The sequence below is a fragment of the Nelumbo nucifera genome, chromosome 1 (assembly GCF_055504915.1).
Source record: "Nelumbo nucifera cultivar China Antique chromosome 1, China Antique-T2T, whole genome shotgun sequence".
In the NCBI taxonomy this organism is placed as follows: Eukaryota; Viridiplantae; Streptophyta; class Magnoliopsida; order Proteales; family Nelumbonaceae; genus Nelumbo; species Nelumbo nucifera.
The window spans coordinates 134,488,738-134,511,366 of NC_142649.1; the positions used below are offsets into that span (position 1 = coordinate 134,488,738).

Below are 22,629 nucleotides of genomic sequence, written 5' to 3' on the forward strand. Positions count from 1 at the left end.
TTTAGTCGGGTTGGACCTTCTTATGAACAGCCCTACCTACTTCCAAGCCCACATCGTCGTTGTCCTCACCAACAAGCCTCTGAGGAAAATCCTGCTCAAGCTCGAGGTGTCTAACAGACTGACGAAATGGGCCATCGAACTCAATGAGTACGACATCCGGTACGAACCTCGGATGGCGATTAAGACCCAAGCCTTAGCCGATTTCGTGGAAGAATGCACGTTCAGCACTGCAACACCTGAACAGGCCGAGCTCGGGCACACGGAGGAAGCATCAACCAACGCGGCACCAGTCCCGGTTCGAGCAAATCCGACCTGGGACGAGGAGCCCTGGATCCTCCCTTTTGACGGCTCATCCAACCAGCAAGGAAGTAGAGCGGGCATAATTCTATACGGTCCAAGCGGGGTAAAACTGGAATACGCACTCCGGTTTGGATTCACCACGTCCAACAATGAAGCAGAGTACGAGGCATTAATAGTCGGGCTCACCTTAGCGAAAGAAGTTCTACGCGGCTTCCTATCCTATTTCATTAGGCAGATTCCAAGATCCGAGAACGCTAAGGCCGATGCTAGACCTGTTCATGGGCCAGGCGGCCCGACGGGCCGGCCCGGCCCCCGGACGGGCTTGAACAAGTATATGGGCCCGCGGGCTTAACCTCGGGCCAAAATGCCCGGCCCGCAATAAATTCAAGTCTGGCTCGGGATTTGCCAAAATAGCCCGGCCCGACCCATAGTTAAAACTTAAAACTATGTAAAAACCCTATTCGAGACCTCTTTGCCTCTTCCCATTCTTTTTTCCAGCCGAACCCTTCATCTCCAATCTCCACATCCAACACAGCCGAACCCTTCATCCTCACACTCTCAGGCAGCCACAACCGGCGAGGCGGCGAACGTTCACCGGCGCAACAACTCCGGCGGCGGCGGTGAGCTCTCTCTCTCTCTCTCTTTCTCTCTTTCTCTTTCTTTCTCAGATGCAAACTGATTAAGTGAACATTGTCAAAATCGCAGGTCAGGCTCGCAGCTCACAGACCACAGTCACCGACTCACCGTGAACTCTCCGGTGAATACAATCACCGGTGGCGGCGGTGAGTCCTCTTTACCATTTTATTAGTACCATATATTCTGCAAATTCTGTTAGTAGTACCACAGACAATATTATCTTCCATTCCTCCAGCGTCCTTGCAAGCCTTGTTTCGAATTGCCCAATCCAGTATTATTGGAGTTTGGATGCCAACATTTTCGAGATATTTCATTTCGTTTCTCATGCTCCAAAGGCGTGAAACTTGTGAGGCCATCAAATCCTTGTCACACAGAAAGGCATACCCGCATCTGCTGATATTCCATGTGTAGGAGAAGTTGTAAACGCTTCCTGTGTATATGTGAAAATCAGTGATGCCCTTGGGTATGGTGGTCTGGCAGCATCCAAGGCCATCGTCGCTTGATAACCTTGTCACTTTCGTATCGTTCAGGCAACTTGATTTGCAGCCCACGTAGAATGCCTCGCCATTGTAGTCATACAAAGTTCCAGAGGTGTCGCAACCGACAGTCATGAATCCGTTTCTGGTGTCCGCTTCTGAAAGTTCCCAGTTAGGGCTATTCACTAGTATCACTACCAGGTCATTGCCCTCACCCACATAACATTCGGAAGCCGCCCACATGGTGGTCGCCACTTGCCCATGTAGAGATATGTTAAAAGTTGGTGTATCATCGGAATCGGAGTACATCATCAGCTGGGGATCACCATTAGTGGTGTTGTAGAATAACTGAAAATCTTCATTCAGGAAACACTTGGGACTTAGTACCATATATTCTGTTTAGACCTGTTCATACTTCATACGTAGACCTGTTCATGGGCCGGGCGGCCCAACGGGCCGTCCCGACCCGGCCCGGCCCCCGGATGGGCTTGAACAGGTATATAGGCCCGCGGGCTTAACCTCGGGCCAAAAAGCCCGACCCGCACTAAATTCGATCCGAGCTCGGGATTTGCCGAAATAGCCCGGCCCGGCCCGACCATAGTTAAACCTAAAACCCTACTCTAGACATCTTTGACTCTTCCCATTCTTTTTTCCAGCCGAACCCTTCATCTCCATCTCCACATCCTCCACACTCCACAGACCACAGTTCTCACTTCTCATCCTCACACTCTCAGGCAGCCACAACCGGTGAAGCAGCGAACGTTTACTGGCGCAACAACTCCGGTGGCGGTGGTGAGCTCTCTCTCTCTCTCTCTCTCTCTCTCTCAGATGCGAACTGATCAAGTCACTCTCAGGCAGCCACAGTCATCGACTCACCGTGAACTCTCCGACGAATACAATCACCGGCGGCGGCGGTGAGTCCTCTTTACCATTTTATTCTATTACAATCTTTGGTGTTTACTGTTTTTATAACTGTTGGAGATAAATGACACAACCCACCTATCTGCCTATCCCATTATTCTTTCATTTTATTACGCGCTTTCTAAACTCTAAAAGTGTTTTGTGTTAAAAATCAAAAGTCAAAAAAGGAAGAAGAATACACAAGATTCAATATGATTTTGATCAGCAATTAATTCGTACCCAATTCACAGAATATTTCCTGTACGTGAAATTTATTACTCTCATTTCAATACGTGAAATTTATAAACTTCTGCAACTTCCAGTCGACCACCACCAGGTTTGCCTCTGCATTACAAATTCTGTTAGTATCAGAATTGCTATTAAAATATATGAAAATGTTCTAGCAGTATAACTGTGTTTGCATTAAATATGAATTCAGTTAACTTCTCTGCATGAGGAGCAGAGAAATGGGAAGCCTTTGTTTAGATAAATGGTAACATGAGGAGCAAAAGCCTTTGTTTAGATAAATGGGAAACCAGGAAAGCCTTACAAGAAAAAGTAGAGAAAAGTTGCAAGGAAAAGGAGTCCAAAAGAATCATTTTCTTACTCTGTAATTCTATATACAGTTCAGCCAACACTGAGGAGTGTTTACTACAGAAAAGAAGATTTATTTTTATCAGTTCTGTCAAGGGAAGTGAGATATTATCATTCCTTTCAAAACTGATGAAGCCGAAGTATGTTACTCTTTTGTGGGTGTCTTGAGACAGGATGAGCTGGTGGGTGCGCTTCTGCAATCCTCTCTCAATGTTGCTGGAGGACCAATCTCCCACACTCTAAAAAAAAAATAACTCACCTTTTGATCTTTTCCTCATGGCAGTTTGTGCGGAGCTGTTATGTCCTTCCAGTACTGGGTTTGTCCTTATTTGGAAGCTTTAGGCAATCTGATCTGGAGTAAGGGTGTAAGCTCTGGGCTGCCATTAGCATCTCAAACCTAAATTTATTCATTTAAATTACATTTGGCTTGATTTACTTCAAAATTCCTGCAGTGCCTCAGACCAGGAACATCACATTTACAGCCATAATCTGATCATCTTGATCCCCAGAAGATTCTGGATCTGAGTTTGTGAAGTCAGAAAAGAATAAGATTGCAATTTGTGAAGTCAGAAAAGAATAAGATCGAATTCAGAATTTATACTGAATTTATATTCTTTTTTAATGTAAATAAATTCTGATTTATATTGATTATTGAATTCAGAATTTATATTCTTTTTTAATGTAAATAAATTCTGATTTATATTGATTATTGAATTCAGAATTTATACTGAATTTATATTCTTTTTTAATGTAAATAAATTCTGATTTATATTGATTATTGAATTCAGAATTTATATTGGATAATCAGCAATTGGTTTTTTTTTGCAGATTCAGAAATTATATTCTTTTTTAATGTAAAAACTTTGTAGAAATTTCTTTGAGTTTTTTATTTAATATATGCTTGTCTTATTGATAAAATTAGAATTCATTATGCAGGTTATTTCATATTTAATAATTACTATCATGTCAATGGCAAGTGAAAATGCGGCTGCTGGAGTAGATATAGTTGATGATGACTATCAAGAGTTTGATCAGACTTCCACTAAGAAAAGATTGACATCTAAGGTGTGGGAAGAAATGGAAAAGATTAATTCGGAGAAGGCACGATGTAAGCACTGCATGAAAATATTACAAGGTAAGTCAAGTAAGGGAACTACTCACTTGAAGCGTCATTTAGAGCGTTGCCCTAGACGTAGAATTCAGGATATTAGACAGTACAAAGTAACTACTCAATCAAACACCGATGGGAGTACTTCTTTGAAAAACTACAAGTTTGATCAACAAGAGTCAAGTAGGGCATTATCAGTTTTTCTTGTATGCGGAAAACACCCTTTTACTACTGTTGAAGAACCTGGTTTTAGATTCTTTATTCAATCTATAAATCCTGAATTTAAAAATGTGAGTAGGCATACTGCTAAAAGAGATATCATGTCTAGTTATGTGAAAGAGAGAGAGGGTGTGAAAAGTGATTTGTCTAATACACTTGGTCGGATTTGTTTAACTTCCGATAATTGGAGATCTGAGCACACTGATGATGAATTCATGTGTATAACTACTCATTGGATTGACAACAATTGGAAGTTATAGAAAAGAATTATTCGCTTTAAAGCTTTGTCACCTCCTTTTGATGGATTGTCTTTAGCAGATGAGGTGGCCATGTGCTTAAGCGAATGGAATATTGATCAGAAAATTTTTAGCATCACATTAGATAATGCTAGTTACAATGATGTGATGGCTAACTCTTTGAAATTGAGATCTTCAATACATAAATCTTTGGTGTGTGGTGGTGATTTTTTCAAAGTTCGTTGTTGTAGCCATATTTTGAATCTTATTGTGCAAGCTGGTTTGAATATTGTTGATGATGTTGTTTGTAAGCTTCGGGATGGTGTGAAAAATATAAAGAAATCAACTGCCTGAAAGCATAGATTTTATGAACTTGCTGAAAAAAGTTTTCACTTAAACACAACTAGAAGATTGAGGTTAGATATGTGTGTGAGATGGAATTCAACTTATTTGATGCTTGAACATGCCATTTATTATAAGCAAGTCTTACAACATTGGGGGCAATGGGATAATATTTTTAAAATGTTTATGCTTTCAGAAGAAGAATGGGGAAAAGTGGATAAGTTTCACAAGTTCTTAAAGGTTTTTTATGATGTTACTTGCATGTTTTCTGCCACTAAGTACCATACTTCAAACATTTACTTCAAGGGAGTGTGGATGATTCATAGACATTTGATGTTAGTGAGTAAGGAACCTCAGAATTTTATGACTGACATGGTTAGAAAAATGAAGGAGAAATTTGATAAATATTGGGCTGAATATAGTATGATTTTGTCTTGTGCTGCTGTGTTGGATCCTCGTTGCAAGATTAGGTTAGTGGAATATTGTTTTGATAAACTTTATGGGGATGAAGCTGAGGAGCATGTTAATGCTATAACTAAAACTCTCAATGATTTGTTTAATGAATACAAAGAAAATTTTTCCTCCACCTCCTTTGTTGGATCTTCTATTCAATTTGACATGAGTGAGAGAAATGATGATGGTGATGGGTTTGAGGATTATGAGCAATTTTTGAATTCGAAAAGAAAGGTTCAAAGTGAAAAAACTCAGTTGGACCTTTATTTGGAGGAACAAAACCTTGATATCAAAGCAGATGTTGATGTTTTGGAGTATTGGAATAAGAGTTCTCTTAGGTATCCTGAATTGGCATCAATGGCTCGAGATATTTTGGCTATTCCTATTTCCACAGTTGCATCCGAATCTGCATTTACCATTGGAAAGAAGGTGATCAATCCTTGGAGAAGTTCACTTAAGTCCAAGACAATTCAAGCTTTGGTTTGTCTTGAAGATTGGCTTCGTGCACAAGGCCTTGTATTAGGTAATTTTTTTATTTATTGTTTTTTAAAATATATGATTCATTGAATTTTTTGTAATAGATTTACCAATTGTATGCAGGGGGATCAAGTTTGTTAGGGGCTTCTTCAGGTTCAAGCTTGTTAGAAGAGGATGGAGAATCAAATAGTAGTGATGATGATGATGAAAATATTGAACTTGATGATATGTTTTAGGTATTATAATAACATATATTTCCATTATTTATTTGTCATTTGACATGATAACAAATTACATATGTGACATGGGTACTGAATTTATCTCTTATTTTCTTTTGTAGGATGGCTTGGAACTTGGAAGTTGGAATGTTCAATCTTGTTGGTGAATTCAAGAATGAATGGAGATGGCTAGAAGCCTAGAACTTGTTTTATTTGATATGGTCATATGGGCAATGAAGTCTTTTATTTTATTTTTTAGAATGGCTTGGAACTTGAGAGTTGGAATATTCTATATTGTTGGGGAATTCAAGAATGGATGGAGAACATGTTTTATGGATTTTGTTTGTCTTATTCAGATTATTTTTTTATGACTTTGGAGGAACATGAACTTGAAGTTATATGAATTTAGTTTTAGTTTGTGATGCTATTTGTAGGAATATGAACCTATATGATTTGCTCTTATGTGTTTTATTTCAGGTTTGCCTTGGTTGTATAGAAACAACCAAACAACAGGGAATATATTAAACAACCTTAAAGAAGGTTGTTGATTCACTTGATTGTAAAAAAAAAAAAAAGAATGAAATTAAAATGGGTTATGTGATTTCCATTTGAATAATTTTTTTGATTTAAGAATGTAAAATAGTGTTTATTTAAATAGGGGAAAAAACATCTGAATTAAAATAGATAATGTAGGGAAAAATTTTAATTTCTTTTATTAGGTCGGGCTTCGGGCCCAAGTTCTAGGCCCGTTGGTCGGGCCGGGCTCGGGCTCGGGCCTATTATTTTTTCGTTAATGAACACTAAAAGCCCGGCCCGGCCCGGCCCATGAACAGGTCTATTCATACGCTTATCAGAAAACCGTATTGATTTTAAACACCATCGTATTGTTTAAAATTTGTTAGAGATAATATATTCTGTTATAACTGTTGGAGATTTATGCATTATAACTGTTGGAGATAATATATTCTATTAGTACCAGTTACGAACATTGAGAAAATGCATCTTCTGTTTTTCCCTTATTTCTTTTTGGTTTTCCCGTTGAAACTACGTCAGAAATTCAGAATGCTGATCGACTATGAACAACACCTGCCATCTATTCTCAAGTAGTTGTTGGTTGATTAGGAAATGATAATGGAGGTTCATGGCAGTATAGACATGCAATGAGAAACATTAAAATTATGACTAGAGATTTGAGAATTAACTATAGATGGGTACCAAGATCAGCCAATTGTGTGGATGATTCTCCTGCAAGAAAAGGGGTGGCAAGGGAGCAAATGTATTGATAGTTTATTTCCCAAAAAGGCAGTGTATGGGTGGGTAGCAGGTGTTGGCCCAATACGAGGGAAATGTTGATTTTCCTATTTGTACAGCATCTTTATCACAATACTAATAAAGTTTGATTGTCATTTTTCTTGAAAATTCTATAACCCATGGGACTTGAGCATCATACCTCAAGTGAAAAGTGATAGAAATAGAAGAAGAGGAAGAGTGAAAATCTGTTAGTCTTCACATGCACAAAGAAACAATAGTGATAGCCGAATGCTATCACCTTGCTTGAATGCTATTGTTTGTCTTGAAATAGAAATTTACTAGGTAATGTTGGTCTTCTCTCCTTTAGAATTTATATAAATTTTGATTTATATTATTTTGTCTTGAATTCAGAATTTATATTATTTTTTTTTAATGTAAATAAATTTTGATTTATTTGATTATTGAATTCAGAATTTATATTATTTTTTTAATGTAAATAAATTTTGATTTATATTGATTATTGAATTTAGAATTTATACTGAATTTATATTCTTTTTTAATGTAAATAAATTTTGATTTATATTGATTATTGAATTCAGAGCGTTGCCCTAGACGTAGAATTCAGGATATTAGACAGTACAAAGTAACTACTCAATCAAACACTGATGGGAGTACTTCTTTGAAAAACTACAAGTTTGATAAACAAGAGTCTCATAGGGCATTATCAATTTTTCTTGTATGTGGAAAACATCCTTTTACTACTGTTGAAGAACCTGGTTTTTGATTCTTTATTCAATCTATAAATCCTGAATTCAAAAAATGTGAGTAGGCATACTGCTAAAAGAGATATCATGTCTAGTTATGTGAAAGAGAGAGAGAGGGTGTGAAAAGTGATTTGTCTAATACACTTGGTCGGATTTGTTTAACTTCCGATAATTGAAGATCTAAGCACATTGATGATGAATTCATGTGTATAACTACTCATTGGATTGACAACAATTGGAAGTTACAGAAAAGAATTATTCGCTTTAAAGCTTTGGCACCTCTTTTTGATGGACTGTCTTTAGCAGATGAGGTGGCCATGTGCTTAAGCGAATGGAATATTGATCAAAAAATTTTTAGCATCACATTAGATAATGCTAGTTACAATGATGTGATGGCTAACTCTTTGAAATTGAGATCTTCAATACATAAATCTTTGGTGTGTGGTGGTGATTTTTTCAAAGTTCGTTGTTGTAGCCATATTTTGAATCTTATTGTGCAAGCTGGTTTGAATATTGTTGATGATGTTGTTTGTAAGATTCGAGAGGGTGTGAAAAATATAAAGAAATCAGTTGCCCGGAAGCATAGATTTTATGAACTTGCTGAAAAAAGTTTTCACTTAAACACAACTAGAAGATTGAGGTTAGATATGTGTGTGAGATGAAATTCAACTTATTTGATGCTTGAACATGCCATTTATTATAAGCAAGTCTTACAACATTGGGGGCAAAGGGATAATATTTTTAAAATGTTTATGCTTTCGGAAGAAGAATGGGGAAAAGTGGATAAATTTCACAAGTTCTTAAAGGTTTTTTATGATGTTACTTGCATGTTTTCTGCCACTAAGTACCATACTTCAAACATTTACTTCAAGGGAGTGTGGATGATTCATAGACATTTGATGTTAGTGAGTAAGGAACCTCAGAATTTTATGACTGACATGGTTAGAAAAATGAAGGAGAAATTTGATAAATATTGGGCTGAATATAGTATGATTTTGTTTTGTGCTGCTGTGTTGGATCCTCGTTGCAAGATTAGGTTAGTGGAATATTGTTTTGATAAACTTTATGGGGATGAAGCTGAGGAGCATGTTAATGCTATAACTAAAACTCTCAATGATTTGTTTAATGAATACAAAGAAAATTTTTCCTCCACCTCCTTTGTTGGATCTTCTATTCAATTTGACCTGAGTGAGAGAAATGATGATGGTGATGGGTTTGAGGATTATGAATAATTTTTGAATTCAAAAAAAAAGATTCAAAGTGAAAAAACTCAGTTAGACCTTTACTTGGAGGAACAAAACCTTGATATCAAAGCAGATGTTGATGTTTTGGAGTATTGGAATAAGAGTTCACTTAGGTATCCTGAATTGGCATCAATGGCTCGAGATATTATGGCTATTCCTATTTCCACAGTTGCATCCGAATCTGCATTTAGCATTGGAAAGAAGGTGATCAATCCTTGGAGAAGTTCATTTAAGTCCAAGACAATTCAAGCTTTAGTTTGTCTTGAAGATTGGCTTCGTGCACAAGGCCTTGTATTAGGTAATTTTTTTTTATTTATTGTTTATTAAAATATATGATTCATTGAATTTTTTCAAATAGATTTTCCAATTGCATGCAGGGGGATCAAGTTTGTTAGGGGCTTCTTCAGGATCAAGCTTGTTAGAAGAGGATGGAGAATCAAATAGTAGTGATGATGATGATGAAAATGTTGAACTTGATGATATGTTTTAGGTATTATAATAACATATATTTCCATTACTTATTTGTCATTTGACATGATAATAAATTACATATGTGACATGAGTACTGAATTTATCTCTTATTTTCTTTTGTAAGATTGCTTGAGACTTGGAAGTTAGAATGTTCAATCTTGTTGGTGAATTCAAGAATGAATGGAGATGGTTAGAAGCCTAGAACATGTTCTATTTGATATGGTCATATGGGCAATGAAGTCTTTTATTTTATTTTTTAGAATGGCTTGGAACTTGAGAGTTGGAATATTCCATGTTGTTGGTGAATTCAAGAATGGATGGAGAACATGTTTTATGGATTTTGTTTGTCTTATTCAGATTATTTTTTTAAGACTTTTGAGGAACATGAATTTGAAGTTATATGAATTTAGTTTTAGTGTGTGATGCTATTTGTAGGAATATGAACCTATATGATTTGCTCTCAAGCCTCTTATGTGTTTTATTTCAGGTTTGCCTTGGTTGTATAGAAACAACCAAACAACAGGGAATATATTAAACAACCTTAAAAAATGTTGTTGATTCACTTGATTGTAAGAAAAAAAGAATGAAATTAAAATGGGTTCTCTAATTTCCATTTGAATAAATTTTTTGATTTAAGAATGTAAAATTGTGTTTATTTAAATAGGGGAAAAAACATCTGAATTAAAATAGATAATGTAGGGAAAAATTTTAATTTCTTTTATTCGGTCGGGCTTCGGGCACGGGCTCGGGTTTCGGGCTTTTTATTAGGGCCGGGCTCGGCCTCGGGCCAATTATTTTTTTGTTAATGAATACTAAAAGCCCGGCCCAGCCCTTGAATCGGTGTAGCCGACGCCTTGTCCCGATTAGCCAGCGCAAGCAGCAACACCATGCAGGCAGTGTACATTGACGACCTGCCTCGGCCTAGCATTCTCGGGGGGGGGGGGGGGGGGCAGGAGAGGTCGCTCTTGTAGTACAAGCAGATCCAAGCTGGATTGACCCACTCGCGATCTATTTGCTTCACGGGACACTCCCTGCAGATCGCAATACGGCCCGAAGGGTTGAGTGCCAATCAGCTAAGTACGTCATTATATACGGACAGTTGTATCGAAGATCTTTCACGCTCCCCTACTTGCGCTGCTTGCAACCCTCAAAGGCCGAGCTCTTTCTCCGCGACACTCATGAGGGCTTGTGTGGTGGACACCAGGGGGGCAGGGCTATCACTCAGAAGGCACTGTGGCAGGGGTACTACTTGTTAGACAGTGTATGCCCTTAGCTGCAATCAGATTGATGTACATTATGACATTTTTTGTAAATGAATAAAATACATATTTGATTCATGTTTTTGCGATGTGTTTCTGTGTAATACACTTAAACTGGACACTTATGAGACTCGTGTTAGTTTAGAATGTTCACAGCCGTTGGATAAGTTTGGGGAGATTTATCCTGCTAAGGCTGACACTGATGTGCCACCAAGTGTTGGGGTGGCCTGTCTCAACTGTCAGGGTGAGACTCGTGGTACATGCAGTGTAGGTTTACTTGAAACCCTGAACAGAACCAGATTTCCAGTATTGCCCTGGACCTTGGAGATTGATGGGCAAATTTAGAAAGTTACACCTGACCCCTAGACTCGATTATGATACTGCACTAGGTGTTGGATTGGGCTGTCTTTGATATGCCAATCAGTGAGATCCTTAGAGGGTGTCAAAACTTGGGTATGTTGGGACAGTCCGAGAATTCATCTGAGTGGGTGATCATAGTGACAGGATCAACCCCTTTGTCAGACGAAGGTAATGATCGGGGATGCACTCTCTCTAATGGAAACCAAGACTGTGGGCAGCTGATTTCAATCGTTGAAATTTGTTTTGCAAAATATATTTATATACAGATATACATATATATATATATTATGGTTTCAAAATATTTGCAAAAGGTTTTAATTCCCGGGATCCATGTGAGTAGAGAGTGCAACACTGTTCCTTGCAGCCGAGGGAGAGGTCCTATCTTGTCGGGCAGTGTTTGATCATTATGGGCTGAGAGGTTAAGTGTAAGACCATTGAGGGTAATACCTGATGGGCTATCTTGCATCTGCCCACAGTCCCTGGGATTTTATAAGATGGCTTGGCCCAGGGACCACTTAGTGTAAGTGTTGGGCCCATTAGGTGCCCATGTGATGGGCTTTAGGGGGTTCACTGTCTTTTCAGTGAATTCAGCCAGGCCTTTTAACAGAGGCTGGGCTGAACCCATGTGGCTGATGTGTAAATCAATGTTTGGGTCCCACACCATACAAAGAAGCCCAACTGGGCAGCAATTTATAAGGCCACTGAGCACATAAGACTTATTGGGCCTAAAGCCCATTTCGAACTGGTTTAGTTGGACTAATTAAAGAAAGGGGCGGATCTGAGTTTGGATCAGCAGATAGGATAGAGAGTTATCCCTATCCACTCAAAGAGTCCAGATCTGAATTTGGATATGGAAACCTCCTAATAAGATTAGGAGAGAGCTGATCTAATCTGCAAATAAGGTAAGGATTTATCCTTATCACTTGAAGAGAGTCCAGATTCAAATAAGGATTTTAATCAAGAAACTCCTAATGGGATTAGAATCTGATCTCTTTAAGTCTATAAAAGGAGGAGGGGGCAAACCATTCAGTTCACCCCAAAAATCCCAGAGATTAGATCTCAAATCATACAGAGAGAAGACAACAACAGTGTGACTGTGCCATCGTCTCCCTGTGTTCTCCTCCAGTTGCTGCCTACTACCAGTTCGATCTCCAATTTTGTAGGAGCGATCAAGAATAGTTCTTGATATCAGTCTTTGGAGAAAGGCTGATCTGAAGTCATGCTCACAGCATCCATCGAATTCTTGCTAAAGAGTTCGGTTCTTGGGAAACTGTTGATTCTGCTCCACCCTACACTGTGTCATCTTCAGTGGGAGTAGTCTTTGGAGATTTCTTTGGGCGTGAACACCTTCATTGGAGGATATTGTTTCTTCGTATCAAGTATATCCCTATCCTTCTGTTTTGGTTCAGATCTGGTTCGGTTCTTGGTTCAAGATTGATCCTTGAAAAATGCAGTTTTTCTAAAACAGGGAATGTGATTGCCAGATGGAAGAGAGAGAAATTTTAGAAATTTTGCCCAACCTACCTGTAGGGTTTGGCCATCCATATGATGGATCTCTCATTCCCTTCACTACTGGCCCACAATGAAGGCAGACGTACTTGAACTCGTCAAGAAGTGTGACAAGTGTCAGAGACATGCCAACATCCAACACCAACCTGCTGCCGACCTCCAATACCTCACCAGCCCGTGACCCTTCGCACAGTGGGGAATCGACATTCTTGGCCCATTCCCACCAGCAGCAAGACAGAGGAGATTCCTGGTGGTTGCAGTGGATTATTTCACGAAGTGGGTGGAAGCAGAACCCCTAATGACGATTACAACCCTTAACATACAAAATTTCTTTTGGAGGAATATAGTATGTCGCTTCGGGCTACCTCGGGTACTCATCTCTAACAACGGAAAGCAGTTCGAAGACATCAAGTTACAGAATTGGTGTGCCGAGATGGGGATACAACAGAACTTCACCTCAGTGGCACACCCCTAGGAAAACGGGCAAGCGGAAGTCACCAACAGAGCCATACTCCGTGGACTGAAGGCTCGCTTAGCCCGAGCGAAAGGACTGTAGGTTGACAAACTGCTCAGTGTGCTATGGACCTACCAGACTACTGTCAAGACCGCCATGGGTGAAACCCCCTTCAACCTCACCTACGATAAGAAAGCGGTGATCACAACAGAAATCGAGGTGCCAACACTACGATTGGAGGCTTACAACGAGGAAACAAACGACGACGAGCTCCGTACCAATCTCGACCTGGTGGAAGAAGTACGAGACCTGGCATACATTCGGACTGCAACCTACTAGCAAAGGGTGGCTCGGTACTATAACGCCCGGGTCAAGAAATGACATTTCCGTGTCGACGACCTGGTTCTTAGGAAAGTTGTGGTACCTGAGCCCGGTGTCAGTAAGCTCGGACCGAACTGGGAAGGTCCGTACTGAGTAAGACGGGTACTCGGGGAAGGTACACACGATCTCGAGACCTTGGAAGGGAAACAAGTACCTTGAGCGTGGAACATCGGCAACCTGTGACGATACTACCTGTGATTGCTGAGCTGGAGAGAGGACTGCGAGTCACTCCCAGAAGCCCAAGGGTCGTGGCGCCGAGCTGACATAAGATCTTGGCAATACGACAAGTCCTAGTCGCCTCCTCGGCATGGGCACATAAGTCCTAGTCATCTCCTCGGCATGGGTAGACAAGTCCCAGTCGCCTCCTTGGCATGGGCAGACAGGTCCTAGTCGCCTCTTTGGCATGGACAGACAAGTCCAAATTGCCTCTTCAGCATAGGCAAACTACCCCTAATGCCTAAGGCATAGATAGTTCGGCTATAAACCCTACGACCTCTAGTTCAACATATAATAATAGGTTGAGCCCGCTAGCTCTGAGGGACAATTGACATCTGAGTAGCCCGTACGCAGACAGGTCGGGTATATACCCTACAATGTCCGCTCACCTCGACATACATTATATGAAGTTACCCCTATTAGCATTCCAGCTTGGTAGCTCGACTGTTCGGGGTAACCACTTGAGAAGATTCTATTTTCGGTTACCCTTACTTGTTGTCCAGCTCAGTAGCTCAACAGTTCGGGGTAACCTATATCAACTCCTACTTGGTTAGTTCGCCAGTTAGGGAGTTTGCACTTAGAACATTTTTGAACAAAAAAAAGTCAAAAATGTATTCCATTAATATAAGAGTTCGGTACAAAAACAAAATTCACTATAAACCGAGCTCAGAGGCCCAGGGTATACAATATGAAAGATCTATTTGTCTGGATGTTCTTTGTGCCTGCCCGAGGCTTCAACAGAAGGGTCTACGCTCTCATCAGCTCCGACCTCTTCCATGCCACTGAGCAGCTCGCTATCACTTTCCACCTCGGAGTCCAGATCTTCGGCAGCCTCGACAGCCATCTCATCTGTGACCCTCGAAGTAGTGATTGCGCTCAGGTTGAGCTATGGGAATTCGCGCCGGGTCAGCCATCTATTGAGCTTGAAGCCCTTGCTATAGCCTTCAGTCCCCGCCTCGATCAACTCTTCATGGAACTCCTCCGAGGTTTTATATTCCTCGAGTGTCTTGGTTTTGGCCTCCTCCACTGCCTGAAGGAGTATCTCAGTTCACTCCTTCATGAGGGCCTCGAGGTTCTCTACCTCTCGCTTTATTGCCGCATTCTACCCCGCGAGCTCGTCCTTCTCGGACATCAACACTGTAATCAATTCTTTCTGACCTTGTGCATCATTCTTCCGCTGGCTATTTTCATTGCGGGCCAAGTTTAGTTTTATGTAAGCCTTACGAGATGAGGCCTCAGTAGAAAGAACCCGCTTTAGGTGTAGTTCGAACTGGTACGCCAGTGCATGTACAACGGAGTTCACCTACCAAGAGAAGAACAACAATTAGTACAAGAATAGTTCTCTACAGAATTGAAGGTGTAAGGATAGAACTTACCACCATACAATGGGTAGCCGCTCGAGCTCCGAGCTGAGCAACCGACAGCTCGGCCCAGTTAGCAACCTCCTCGGCATAAACTGCGCTCTTGCTCTTGAGAAGGCTATACTTAGGAGTCAGGATACTCCGAACTGCCTCCTCGCTGCCTGAAGAAGTGGTAGCCACAGGGGTGGGCTCCGAAGATGCCTCTTGGGCGCACGCGCACGCGCGGGGGGGGGGGGGGAGACCTTTCCTGGTTCCTCCTCGACCAGATTGATCACTGGAGGTTGTGCAGTGGAGGGCTGCTCAGGCTTAGGGACGATAGCCTGTAGAGACTCGATGCGAGCTCTTTTGGAAGCTCGCTTCTTCATCCCCTTCATTCTGCCAAGGAGTTCGTTTGTAGGGAGCTTCATGGTTGCTATAACAAAAGCAAAACGTCAATAACAATATCAAAATAAAACAAAGGCAACACAAAAGTGACAACCTACCAGGACTCAAACCAGCCTGCATGAGCTTGTCTTCGGTCACATAGTATGCGAACTTGAGACCGAGCTCTGCCCAGGACTGGAGCGCTTCCCTTGTCTTCAAGTCCAGCCTGACACTGGGATCTTGGATGGCCACCCTCTAATGGGTCGGGAAAGGCCACCCCTCAGTGTTACAGACCAAAAAGTAGCCCCTTTTCCAGGCCTGAACCTTGTTTGGGAGTTCGTGTAAGAGCTTGTAGCCTGAACGTGGGGACAAGTAGTAAGTCCGTCTGTGCTTGGGTAGAACACAGGAGGAATTCTTCTTTATTGAAAGGATGGAAGAAAAAATATCAAAATCAAGGGGCAGGTTATAGTCATGGAAGAGCGAGATGGTTCCTACTATGTTGCGGATGGAGTTCGGGTGCAATTGATCTATGGTAATGTTGAAAAGTTTAATGACTTCGACGATCAGGGGGTGAAGTGGAAGATGAAGACCAGCTGTGAGCTACTCCTCGAAGATGGGCCAAAGTTATTAGGCTGTCGACCTCATTGTGAGGTGGACGCCAGACCACCGGAGACCTTTCGCGCCTTCCGAGGTGATTCCACCTCAGGAGGACCGCAAACTACTTCTTGACCCGAAGTAGCTTCTTCGGTAAGGCGATCTACGACTTGAGCCGAGGTACCCACCTCGGCCCCAGCGGAATCACCGCTCCCATCTAGGAGACTATCAAATCTAAAACTAGACATGGAAATGATAACTGAATCAGAAAGGAGAGCTAGGGAAGACTCACCAAAGAGACCAAACTGAAAGAAGACACCGAACTGGAAGAACCGAGCTAAGGAACTTGAACGCGACCTCAGATCGAAGGCTAGCGAATTTATGGCGAAGCAAATGAGTCTCGGGCCCCCTATTTATAGCCGCTATGTCCGAAAATCAACGATTGAGATCGAAGCAATTCAACGACTCCTAGGAAAACCGGTTGCACAACCCTCGAGGTTGAAATCGGTTTAGCGCATTTTTTGATGTCCGCAGAGTTTATAGATCGTGTGACGTTCGCGCATAAACTAGACGTGACTTGGGTTATTCCTGGTTAAGTCGGGCAGTCGAACAAGTCTGACCAGCGGTTCGCCCGACAAGCCACCTGGACCTCAGGCCAAATCCACTTGGATTCGTCATTAACTCCCCGCACCGGGTCAAGACCCCTGGCTCGGGGAGTGGGGGACAATTGATGAAGGGTGATTTGGCCCAACCTAGTAAAGAGGGGACACGTGGACACGACCTAACCAAGAGATGAAAACTCAGCCTAACACGACCAGTTCACAGTAGTCCGAGATCGAATATTCAACCACCTGGGGATAAGGTGACCTCGGGACACCTCGGACGAGATCACCTCGGTGTCAGATCACAATAGATCACTTCAATCCCAAAGCACTTCGACATTCAATTCAGTTCGAAACCTAAAAGCATCAACTCGGGGATACCAACTCCGGACTACTACGTGGTGACCCCGAAAATCCCTCCAGTGGATTCCGAACCGCCCGAGACCACTCCGCGTAACAGCTAGCATTATCTCCTCCACGCCCGGTTTGGGCGGAATTGATAAGCTTATCAGTTGACAACGTTATCCCTTAATTAACGAGAAGATGGATCTCATCGTGATGAACATCCCAGAACTGATCCGCGAAAACCGTGAGGACTCAGCTATATAAAGGCTCCAACCCCGGGGGCATAAGGTATGCGTGATTTCTCTGCTCTCTAGCTCTCTACATTCTTAAGCTATTTCAGCTTGTTAGACAGTGTATGCCCTTAGTTCCAATCAGAATGATGTACCTTATGACATTTAATGTAAATGAATAAAATACATATTTGATTCATGGGCAACAATTTGGAGGATAAGAGAGCACATGGATTTAATGGGCCTAAAACCCAATTCGAACTGGTTTAATATGATTAATTAAAGAAGGAGCGGTTCTGGGATTTAGATCAGCAGATAGGATAAGGAGTTATCCCTATCCACTCAGAGGGTCCAGATCCAAATAAAGATTTGGATTAGGAAACTCCTGATAAGATTAGGAGGGTTGATCTTTATCTGCAGATAAGATAAGGGATTATCCTTATCTCTTAAAGAGAGTCCAGATCCAAATACAAGATTTGGATTAGGAAACTCCTAATGGGATTAGGAGAACCTCTTTTTAAGGCTATAAATAGAGAAGGAGGGCGAACCCCATTTCATCCTTCAAGATTATAGATTCAAGAGAGAAGACAACTCCAGTTGGACTGACGCCATCTTCTGCTCTTGCCTTCTCCTGTTGTTGTCGCCATTGCCAGTTCGATCTCCGCCTGTAGAAACAAGAAAGCTTCTTGATATTAGTTTTTGGAGAAAAACTGATCTGAAGTCATGCTCACTCGCCCTCCATCAGATTCTTGGTGAAGAATCATGTTCTTGCTGAAGGACCACCCTGCTGATTCTACTCAACCCTACACTATGTCATCTTCAGTGGGAGCAGTCTTTGGAGGTCTCCTTGGGTGTGAACACTTTCATTGGGAGTTACTACTACTTTGTATCAGGTATGTCCCTTTCCTACCTTTTGATTTCAGATTTGGTCTAGTTTAGGGTTCAAGATTAATCATTGAAAATGCAGTTTTCTAAAATAGGGAATGTGATTCCCACATGGGAGAGAGAGAAATTTTTGAAATTTTGTCAAACCTACCTGCAAGGTTCGGCCATCAATATGATGGATCTCTCATCCCTTTAGTGGAATCAGAGCCAAGTTCAACTCTTGAAACAAAATTTATCAGATTTGAAACTGTGCAAATAGGCAGAAGGTGTTCTACCCTATTTGCGCAGATAAGAGATTTTCTGGGAAATCGGTTCCCAGATTAAGGGCGATTGGTCTGAAATTAAATCTTTTAAATCTGATTTATATTTAGAACTGTTCTTTATATTTATCTTGATTTATGGATTGTTCGTACGGTGGAGATCGTAATCTTGATTGGCGCAAGAAATCTGTGCTTTGTAGTTCTCTTACATTCTGGTCTGTAATTATTATTTTTTTATTTTCTAGGCTGAATGTATAGGAATTCGATTTGATGTAATATTAATAGAAAATTAGGGTTTTTCTATTTTATTTCAATAAAAATCAAAGCTAATTGCGCAGAAGGAAGGATTTTCGCAGATTAGGGTTCGCCCATCTACGATTCGAATTGTCCAAGGATATCTTGGATAGTCTAAGGACAATGTACGAAGAGCAGAATCATTCTACTCGGCAGAAGGTCTTGAAGAAATTCATGACCGCGCAGATGTCCAAGAACCAACAGGTTCATGACCATTATCTCAAGATGATGGGTTATATTAATGAACTTGAGGCTCTTGGATCCAAGCTTGACCATGTCACGAAGGTGGACACCATCCTAAATACTCTGCCTCCTTCCTTCAATCAGTATGGTTACGTGTTGACCATTATCTCAACATGTCATGAAGGCTTGACCATGTTTATTTCATAACATTCACCGATGATTATTATCGGTATGGTTACGTGTACCTAATGAGACACAAGTCTGAATCCTTTGAAAAGTTCAGAGAGTTCAGACAAGAGATCGAGAAACAGTTAGGGAGAGAAATTAAGACCCTTTGATCGGATCAATGGGATAGTATCACAGCTAGCTCCTCCTGCTACACCACAACTAAATGGTGTGTCAGAGAGGATGAACCGGACTTTATTGGATATGGTCCGATCACTTCTCGTACACTAAGAGTTGCCCACATCCTTTTGGGGTCATGCTTTAGACACTGCGATATACGTGCTGAACCGGGTTCCAACCAAATCAGTTCTGAAGACTCCCTATGAGCTTTGGACCAGAAAGAAACCAAGTGTAAGACACTTGAAGATTTGGGGTTATCCGACACATGTTAAAAGAACGAGTGTAGACAAATTGGAATCCAAGACCAGCCATTGCCTATTTGTAGGCTACCCCAAAGGCTCTGTGGGTTACCTATTCTATGATCCAGGAGAACAGAAGGTGTTATATAGTCGAAATGCCCATTTCTTGGAAGATGATTACATCTTGGAAAATCATCGTCAGGAAGCTGTTCTTAATGAGGAAAGCACAGGGGTAGTGGGAGTTGTCCTACAAGTTCCAGGTAATGACCAACCAATAAGTTCTACCCAGGTTTCCAGGCCTCCAGTCCGTTTTGGCTATGACCAGGATAGCTACTTGGTGGAAGCCATGACTAGTGAGGAGGATCCCGTGACTTATATGGAAGCTATGTTGGACATAGATTCCTTGAAATGGGTAGATGCCATGAGAGCTGAGATGGACTCAATGGAGACAAATGGAGTATGGACTCTAGTAGATCCGCCCCCTGGGGTAAAAGCAATTGGTTGCAAATGGATCTATAAGAGGAAGATGGGCCTCGATGGTAAGGTTGAGACCTACAAGGCTCGTCTTGTGGTGAAAGGGTACACTCAGAAAGAGGGAATCGATTATGAGGAAACCTTTTCGCCGGTGGCCATGCTTAAATCTATTAGGATCCTGCTAGCTGTAGCAGCATACCATGATTATGAGATTTGGAAAATGGATGTCAAAACTGCGTTCCTGAATGGAGATCTTAGTGAAGATATCTACATGCAACAACCGCAAGGTTTCATAGCTGCAGGTCAGGAACACATGGTATATAAATTAAATAGATCCATATATGGACTTAAGCAAACTTCTAGGAGTTGGAACATCCGGTTTGACTTTACTGTCAAAAGGTTTGACTTTGAGCAAAACCCGGATGAGCCCTGTGTTTACAAGAAATCTAGTGGGGTTAAGTTTACGTTATTGGTTCTATATGTAGATGACATTCTACTCATTGGGAATGATGTAGGAATGTTGACTACGGTGAAAGTATAGCTTTCACAGCAATTCTCCATGAAAGATCTTGGAGAAGCCTCCTATTTACTGGGTCTTCGACTCTATAGAGATAGATCAAAGAGGATAACAGGATTATCCCAATCTGCTTATATTGACAAGATAGTCAAAAGATACAGCATGGAGAACTCCAAGAAAGGAAATGTTCATTTCAAGCATGAAATCACTCTCTCCAAGGGCATGTCTCCCAAGACACCCGAGGAGATTGGGGGCATGAAGGACGTTCCCTATGCTTCAGTCGTAGGGAGCATCATGTATGCCATGCTGTGCACTCATCCTGACATCGCTCAGGCAGTGAGTGTGGTAAGCAGATTCCAGGCCAACCCAGGACAGGAGCATTGGATTGTTGTGAAAAACATACTTAAGTACCTCCGAAGAACAAAAGAGTTTTGTCTGGTATTTGATGGGAGTTCACTACAGATCCAAGGGTATACTGATGCCGACTTCCAATCAAATCCAGATGATAGAAAGTCTACATCTGGGTATGTTTTCATGATAGGATCGTGTGCTGTTTGCTAGAAAAGCAGCAAACAGGGGTCCATGGCGGATTCCACAACCGAAGTTGAATAAATTTCCGCAAGTGAGGCTGCCTAATGAATGAAGGTGTTCATTCTTGAATTGGGAGCAGTTCCATCTAGCACATCACCCATTCCACTGTTGTGTGACAACACTGGAGCTATCGCTTAGGCTAAGGAGCCACGAGCCCACTCGAAATCAAAGCACATCGAGAGGAAGTACCACGTACTGCGGGAGATAGTTAGAAGAGGGGATGTCCTAATTCAGAAGGTAGCATCAGTAGAAAATGTAGCAGACCCATTGACTAAGCCACTGACACAGAAAGTGTTTGAGAAACACGTGGAAAGCATGAGACTCCTGCTTATACCATATTGGACCTAAGTGTAAGTGGGAGCTGTTAGACACTGTATACCCTTACCTCCTATCGGAATGATGTACCTTATGACATATAATGTAAATGAATAAATACATATTTGATTCATGTTATATGGTGTGTTTATGTGTAATACCCTTAAATTGGACACATTTGAGACTCGTGTTAGTTTAGAATCTACATAGCCGTTGGATAGATCTAGGGAGATTTATCCAACGAAGGCTGACACTGATGTGCCGCCAAGTTGGTTGGGGTGGCTTGTCTCAGCTGCAAGGGTGAGACCTGAGGTACATGCAGTGTGGGTTTTCTTGAAACCCTGAACCGGACTAGAATTCCAGTATTGCCTGGGACCTTGGAGATAGATGGGCAAAACTGGAATGTTACACCTAACCCCTAGACTCGATTATGTTACTACACTAGGTGTCGGATTGGGCTGTCTTTGATATGCCAATCAGTGAGATCCTTAGAGGGGGTCAAAACCTGTGTATGTTGGGATAGTCCGAGAATTCATCTGAGTGGGTGATTATAGTGACAGGATCAGCTCCTTTGTCAGACAAAGTGAATGATCAGGGATGCACTCTCTCTGATGGAAATAAAAGTTGCCGGCAGCCAATTTCAACCGTTGAAATTTGTTTTTGCAAAATATATTTATATAGAGATATTGATGAGACTGAAAAGAACACTATTTTTGTCCTCTAATTTTCATCTTTTTACATTCCTTTAGCACTTAAATGGACTCATTACTCTTGTATTTCGATACAGGGCAATAAAGAAGGCAAATGGAAGAAAACAGGGCAAATCGGGTGATTTTGCACAGTTTCGGCAACAGTTAGTAATCTGGGCATAACTCTCAATTCTAGACTTCGAATTGGACAATTCAAGAAGTATTAGAAAGATGAAAGGAAGGCCCACAACTTTTATGTTTTGGGTTTTGACAGATTCGGTCCGAATCGAATACGAAACCGGGCCGAAAGTCAGAGCAAGTTCGCAGCCACCCATTTCACAACTGAAGCCCAAGTCCAAGTTTTTAAAGCAGCCCAACTCGAATTCAAGAGCCAAGAGCCCCAATTCAAGAGCCATGTACCCAATTGATTAAAGATAAGTGTTGATCGAATGCTGGGTTTGGTCAACTGATTTA

The 22,629-nt window shown here is 41.4% G+C and overlaps 1 protein-coding gene across 1 annotated transcript; it reads left to right on the forward strand.

Annotated features, from left to right (window-relative positions):
* Positions 1-3,875: 3,875 nt before the first annotated feature.
* LOC148803850 (zinc finger BED domain-containing protein RICESLEEPER 3-like) lies at positions 3,876-4,823 on the forward strand. The gene is made up of 2 exons (XM_088898127.1): positions 3,876-4,452; positions 4,549-4,823. The coding sequence occupies exons 1-2, from the start codon at positions 3,876-3,878 to the stop codon at positions 4,821-4,823; spliced, it is 852 nt and encodes a 283-aa protein (XP_088754253.1).
* The last annotated feature ends 17,806 nt before the right edge of the window (positions 4,824-22,629 follow it).